Source organism: Alexandromys fortis, unplaced genomic scaffold, assembly GCF_014885135.2.
Source record: "Alexandromys fortis isolate MF-2015 unplaced genomic scaffold, M_Fortis_MF-2015_v1.1 scaffold_139, whole genome shotgun sequence".
NCBI lineage: Eukaryota > Metazoa > Chordata > Mammalia > Rodentia > Cricetidae > Alexandromys > Alexandromys fortis.
Window position 1 is genome coordinate 37,845 of NW_026068020.1, and position 7,368 is coordinate 45,212.

The following is a 7,368-nucleotide window of genomic DNA, read 5'->3' on the forward strand; positions in this document are numbered from 1 at the left end:
CCTGACACTTGGCTCTACTGTTTTTAATTAGTCACTACGTCTCTCTGAGTCTTTCCTGCCTATCCCAATTTCTGTATGAACAGAAAGGTAAAGGAACTTTCTGGAAACCACCTCAAATGCAGAAATCCCCTGGTAACATCATGGTAACTCTTTTGTCTCCACTCACTGAAGTGACCAGATTTCCCCAAAGTGATGCTTAGTGACAACTCCAGAGCAGTCCTGTGCATCCATCTGTCTCCGCTTCAGTGAGGGTGTGAGATACATAACATAGACCATCTAGAATTCCAGTAAGTTCACAGGAAGTTCCAGTGCTGTTTTCTATCTTAGGTATTTGATAGTATTATGCAACTCCAGTGTCAAAAAGTATAGAGAAGTGAGCCCTGCTATTAAATAGCAGGCAAGCCGAACATACAGTAAGGAAATCATGGAAGGAGACCAGAAAGAGAAAGGAAAGGAAACTTATTTAAAGATATATTTACACAAAATTATCTATAAGGGAATTTTTAAGGCAGAAACTGAAAAGCAACATTACATACAAGGAAAAAGATACAAGATCATTGGTAAAAATTTTTCCATTTATTCTCCAATCGAGATATAATAATGAAGTCAAGGAAAGAGTTATTCCTGAGAAACAGATACCAAGGGAGTTTCTCATGTTTGACCTAGCTTACAGGAAGACCTGGAGGAGGCTCCCCAGATAGAAAGATTGCTAAGAAGCAGCACGAAGCATCTGATAAAATACATCTCCATTGGGCTAAAGGAGAGGTTAGATGCTGCTGCCATGTGACATAGCAAATGAGAAGGGTCAGGACACTAGAGAAAGAGACTTCCAAAAAGAAAAAGACTGGCCAGTGTTGGAAATTATGTGTGTTTATTAGTGTTCTGGTGAAGACCGGAGAGGGCCAAAAGGGTTGACAGTGTGGGTCACTTCTTCCCCTCAGCTGAAACAATGGGTTCAGCGTGTGTCAGGGAGTGGGGGACACATGAGAAAATGGGAATGTATGGAGAGAAGAAAGAATTGAGGGAATGTCATTAAACACAAAATGCATGCCACTCACTGAACAGAATTTTCCAGAACTGTCCAAAGAAATGAAGAATTTGAAACCAGGTGAACATAAAATCAGGGAATACGAATCAAGTCTGGAGGCAGAGACTAGATGGCCACAAGAAGAAGGTGGAAGCCTGCAAGGTGTTCTAGGAGGGGAAATAGGAAGAAGCCTTCATTCCTGCTTGGAGGTCTGTCTCTGCAGGTTTCCTGAGCAGGAGCATCAGGGGACTGAAGACTGGGATCAGACACACAGGGCAGAGACACAAACCAGCCCATGTCTGGAGGGCAGCTGACTGGTGAGACATAAGATTGGTGTGAGGAAGGGAGCCATATCCCAGAAGGCATACAGCCAGAGGCCAAGGACCAGAGGGATGAGACTGGGGAAAAGGACAAGGAGGCCCATTGAGGACTCAGGCTCAGGCTCTTGTCCAATGCTAGAGAGAACCTTAACAAAACAGAATGGCAGAATGTGCAACAAGGAAATGATGTTCTGTTGCAAAGAGTGGACCCTCTTGTTCATCCTGGCAGCCTGACTAGCTTAGCCCTGAAATAATCACACAGGACCTGTATTAATTAAATCACTGGTTGACCCATTAGTTCTAGTTTCTTACTGGCTAATTCTTACATCTTAATTTAACCCATTTCTAATAATCTGTGTATCGCCACTTGGCAGTGGCTTACCAAGAAAGATTCGGCATGTCTGATTCTGGTGGTTCCATAGTGTCTCTCTGACTTTGCTCTGCCTTTCTTCCTCCCAGCATTCAGTCCAGTTTTCCCCACCTACCTAAGTTCTGCCCTATCAACTAGTCCAAGGCAGTTTCTTTGTTCATTAACCAATGAAAGCAACACATGAACAGAAGGACCTCCTACACCAATGTCCTAGTCTCCACTTCTCATATTGTAACCACTGAGACTTCATCCCTACTTGGAGACATCTGTGGTGATCAAGGACCTTTTGACAGCAACAAACCTGTGAGGCCAGGTTTTAAAAGTTCCCTGAATTGTGACTCTAAGTGTGGCTTCATACTGCTGGAGGTTGAAAGAATACATTAGAGTCAGTGCAATATGGGGTCCTTATGTGTCCAGCCATGCACCGTGATACACAAGGGGCAGCTCCATGAGTAGAGAAAGGTGGTGCAGGCAGGACCGTAGTCAAACAGTAAAGGAAGTATGCTATCTCTTTAGCTCCTCTGTGTACTAGATCATCGTAGTGATGGATCAACACACAGCTTCTCAGGGCCGAGGTCTTAGATGCTTAGAGGGACCATCCTACCACACCGGCATTAGATTCAGCTATGACTGAAAAGGAAAGGGCCACAGAGAAATCTGTGGTGGTGCATTTCACTGGGAGGTGTTGACAATGGTCCTCGTGGTTGCCTCAAGGACTCTTGTCTTAACTCTGCCTTTTGTCAAACCAAAGTGAAAGTGATTCAGGCTGCTTCCAACTAAGGACCATTTGTTTTATTATGTCAATAAATGCCTCATTCACATTTTTAAATGCTTGTAAAATAATATGCACTCATGTAAGATGGGATACAGAGTGGACAGATGGTTATGTTCATGGATGAACGGGTAAACCTATTAAAGGATAGAAGAAAGGAATAAAGCAGGGATATTATAACTCAGAAAAGAAGAGAAATACGATAATAAAGAAAAAAATAAAATAAAGACACCTAGTGTCTTCCAAGGAGAGTGGTTTCCTTCTATTATGCTGACATGATCCTTACTTGCCTCCTTTCTTCATGAGACGGTATCGCTGTCCCAGCCTCTGCAGGGCGTCCTTCACATCCTTGTTGCGCAGACTGTAGATGAGAGGGTTGAGCATGGGGATGACCAGGGTGTAAAAGACAGAGATCACCTTGCCCTGTGCCATGGATGCCACTGCTCCTGGCTGTGCATACATGACAAACACAGTTCCATAAAATAAGGATACAGCCATCATATGAGAACCACAGGTGGAGAAGACCTTGTGCCTCCCAGATCCTGAGTGCATCCTGAGGATGGTCACGGTGATGTAGCCATAGGAAACCAGCACAGCTAAGGTAGTGCTCACAATGATGAACCCACAGAGGCCGAAGAGCAGGAGCTCATTGAGAGCTGTGCTGCCACAGGCCAGCTGGAGCAGNTCCAAGGAGAGTAGTTTCCTTCTATTATGCTGACATGATCCCTACTTGCCTCCTTTCTTCATGAGACAGTATCGCTGTCCCAGTCTCTGCAGGGCGTCCTTCACATCCTTATTCTGCAGACTGTAGATGAGGGGGTTGAGCATGGGGATGACCAGGGTAAAGAAGACAGAGATCACCTTGCCCTGTGCCATGGATGCCACTGCTCCCGGCTGTGCATAGATGACAAACGCAGTTCCATAAAACAAGGACACAGCCATCATATTAGAGCTACAGGTGGAGAAGACCTTGTGCCTCCCAGATCCTGAGCGCATCCTGAGGATGGTCACGGTGATGTAGCCATAGGAAACCAGCACAGCTAAGGTAGTGCTCACAATAATGAACCCACAGAGGCCGAAGAGCAGGAGCTCATTGAGAGCTGTGCTGCCGCAGGCCAGCTGGAGCAACGGGGGAACGTCACAGTAGAAGTAGTCAATACGGTTGGAGCTGCAGAAGGGCAGCTGGAACGTGAGGCTGGTCTGTACAATGGAGTTCAGGCAGCCTCCACAGTAGGAACCCAGAACCAGACGGGCACAGGTCATAGGGCACATGGTCACAGGGTACCTCAGGTGACTGCAGATGGCCATGAAACGGTCATAGGCCATCACAGCTAAAAGGAAAGCCTCAGTAGTAGCCAACAAGGAGAAAAAGAAGAGCTGAGTGGCGCATCCCTCAAAGCTGATGACCTTCGAGGAGGAAAGGAAGTTGGCCAGGGCATTGGGGGCAATGACAGAGGAGTAGCAGAGGTCAACAAAGGACAGGTTCTTGAGGAAGAAGTACATGGGGGAGTGCAGGCGGGCATCCAGGGTGATGACCACGATCATGGTGAGGTTGCCCAGGACAGTCAGCATGTACAGGGCCAAGAAAAGAGCAAAGAGCAGGGCCTGGGTCTCTGCACCTACCCCAAATCCCACCAGCACGAACCCCTGCAAGGACACTACTGAGAGACTCCCATTTCTGTGGACTGCTGTGGCCATGGGTGGGGACAGAGGCAGAGGTAGATGAAGGAAGAGAGAGGGAGCAGATCTCAGCAGTGCCGTCGGGTGTTCCACAGGCTGCAGGAGCCTGTTGGTGCCATGCTGCCCACCGTGCAACAGTTCACTAACTGCTTTGATCTCCTTCCGGTTGAGCTAGGATGACCTGAAAAGGGACATTTTCTCTGACTTTTAAATTCATGAGGATGTGCTGAACCTTATGGTTCAGTTCTGGGCAGGAAGCTGAACTATGGATCTGAGGTGGGAAAGAGGCTTCTGGAGCTGGGTGATTCTCAGGTACAGACAGCCTCCAGCATCCATAACACTGACTCTGGGTTGTGTGCTCTCCACCCCCAGGGATATTCCTGAGTAGCACCATTTGATGAGCCACCCCTGAACCCCAGTTAAGTCCTCCGTCTCACTCATGGACCATAAATTGGACATGACGATCTGATGACCTTCCAGAACTGGGCTGGGTGATCTTGTCATCTCCAGGCACTACTCGGGGTAGGAAAATGGCTGTCACCCTGAGACTGTGCCTGTGTCCCCTGAAGGGCGCTGAACCTCACCTAGACAGTTTTGACCCCAAGCCTGGTTCACAGTTGCAATCACCCTGCAGGACCTCTGCTTGCTTGAGGTTGTAAAGGGTTCCTGCCAATCAGTCAATACGTGGTCAGTGGGCAGTATTGGCCCATGTTCTGAGAAACAGCGGGACTGGGCTTATGCATATTTGGGACCTGTTCGTGGCTTCCCACCTGATTCTCCTGCCATCCCTGCTACTCTTTCCCTTCAGCTTTAGGGTTTAAAGTATGTTTCTCTTTCTAAGTTGAAAATCAGACAAGCTGGCCCCCACCTAGTGCCTTATACCCACCCATAGTTACTTTCTTATCATCCAAGGAACCACCACAGTAGGACTTGAGCATCCAGTTTGGCACTGACTGTGGGTTACTACTTTGAAAGTCCTCGAGATTGATGCAGAAGGCTGCTGGTGCTAGGAGCTTGGCTAGTTAGGGGTAGGTGAGTGTCTAATTTCTATCACTCTTGAGCCTCAAGAAAGTCACTAAATGGAGTGGGTTCAGTTTTTACAAAACCTACCACTGCCATCCTCCATGTACCACATACAGTGGGGACATGGATCTTAGAGTGCCCCCTTTGAGCCTTCCATCAGTCAACTTTCCCACTGAAAGCTTAAATGTGTACATGGGGCTTTGTGCTTACTCTTCGACACACCCACCAAGTATCTTGGTACTGACCACATGGGCTTTTTCTGTGGTAAATGTGACGGAAATGCCCATGCCACATCTTAACCTCTGCTTCCTTATGGAGCAAAGACAAGTCTGATCTCTGTTTGCCAAGGGTGCTGGGTGCCCACAGAATCAGTGGAAAGAACAACTGGTTGACTGTGACATGAAGGGACAGCCTGTGCTCCCCTCAACCCTGCCCCTCCTGAGCCAGCACCATCACAACCTCTTGTGAACTGGCTGGGCACGGAGCTTCTTTCCACCTGACTACAGAGGCGGAGCTTTTGTATAAGAAACTAAGCCTATGGTGGCGGCTCCAGTACTACTAGCTCTGAACTGGGCTACACCATGGCTGTTCAGGACGGGAGAGTTTCTGCTGTGGAGGCAAGCTATCTCTTCCTGCTGAATGCTGGCCCTCCTGCCTTGTAGCTATGGAGTTTCCTACATTTGCAGTCCTGACAGGTGACACACTTACCATTTCTAGGTGAGAATCCAGTCCACAGCAAGATTGCACAGCCAGCACCTGTCTCCCAGGATCCTTGGGCTGACAAGCGTGGTCTTCACTGAAGATGGGCATCAGTCACTTTGTCTCTTCTTAAAGTTCTTTATGATTTTCTTGGCAGTGGAGTGAGCTGAATGTGGACCTAACTGGGTCCCTGGGTCCCTGTGAGGATCTGGTATGCATGCTCTTGCTATCTCAGACTCTGGTTCCAGTGAAGACAGAGGGCTACTGCCTCTTTTGCCTTCGTTCCTCTCAGGTCCCTCTCAGATGGGCAGTGTGTGCAGGATTCAATCTGCTTGGGAGGATTCTTTGCATCTGGCAGGGCTGGGATTCTTGGCCTCCAGTGTCCAATTAGGAAGACGCTGTCCTCTGTGATGACTGGAACTCCACCCCCACCCCTGGGATCCAGAGGTACAGCATTGGCTCTGGCCAATCTCTTCCTCATTGCATCCTCTTTTGACTGATTGACAGGAAGCTTTGGTCCTCAGAGACCTGAAGAAGAACCATCAGAAATAAGACAGAGTCAGCTCAGAAGGACCAATGCCCTCATTAGAACAGTCATCAAAGCTGTACAGTTTGGCCCCTCACCCAGTCCTTCCCCTGCTGCTCCCATCTGCTTAAAGAACTCAGCTCCTTGAATCACATACAATTCCTGCTTAAAGGAACTCAAAATCCAGGCCAGTAGTTAGTAACAGCTATCTGCTCTAAGGGAAAGCGCATCTTCCAGACTGCAGTGACCCCATTGTTTCCCCCAGCTGCTGGCCATGTGTCCCCCAGATGATTACACACCCGTGGCTTTGGTTGGCATCTTCCTACAGCTGGATCACAGTATCACTAGCCCCACACTTGACATCCACCCTGATAAGACATCAGCACTCACATCTTTTAATAATTTAACTTTCAAACTATGTACATATGTTGAGCAGCTTCCCCCTCCCACCCATATACCCACACTTCATTTAGTTGGCACCCACGTGGCTGCTTCGCCTTTCCCCAGACAGTCTGACTTCCAGTTTTGTGACATGTGCACACATGGTTTGATGTGCCTATATAAAATCTAGGATCCACAGATCAGAGGAAACATGGCTTTTGTCTTAAGTTACTTAATATGATTATGTCCATTTTCTGAGAGATGAAATAGCTTGATTCTGCTTATGGTTGGTAAAAATCCTACTGTGTGTACACACCACACTTTCCTCATCCGTTCCTCTGCTGCGGAACACCCAGGTGGGTTGCACGGCTCGGCCATGATGATGGGCGCTACAGTCAACAGTGATGTGCGAGTGTCCCTGGGATGTGTCGGCCTAAGGTCCTTCAGGTCAATACCCAGGAAGGCTACGCCTGGATCATGTGGAAGACCTGTTGTTCGTTGTTTGAGAAACCCCCATACTCACTTCCATAGTGACTGGACTAGTTTATGTTCCCATCAGCAACATATAGG

The 7,368-nt window shown here is 47.9% G+C and overlaps 1 protein-coding gene across 1 annotated transcript; it reads right to left on the reverse strand.

Moving 5' to 3' along the window:
- Nucleotides 1-2,771: 2,771 nt before the first annotated feature.
- Nucleotides 2,772-4,187, reverse strand: LOC126514287 (olfactory receptor 12-like). The gene is made up of 2 exons (XM_050163096.1): nucleotides 3,459-4,187; nucleotides 2,772-3,014 (listed from the first exon to the last, which is right to left on the reverse strand). Exons 1-2 carry the CDS (start codon nucleotides 4,185-4,187, stop codon nucleotides 2,772-2,774), a joined length of 972 nt encoding a protein of 323 aa, XP_050019053.1.
- Nucleotides 4,188-7,368: the final 3,181 nt, after the last annotated feature.

Bases quoted from the DNA above. Each gene is read 5' to 3' on its own strand.
- LOC126514287 (XM_050163096.1), bottom strand. From the start codon at position 4,187: ATGGCCACAGCAGTCCACAGAAATGGGAGTCTCTCAGTAGTGTCCTTG. The intron at 3,015-3,458 runs GTCTTCTCCACC...GGGAGGCACAAG, and splicing joins CAGGATCTGGGAGGCACAAG to GTCTTCTCCACCTGTGGTTC.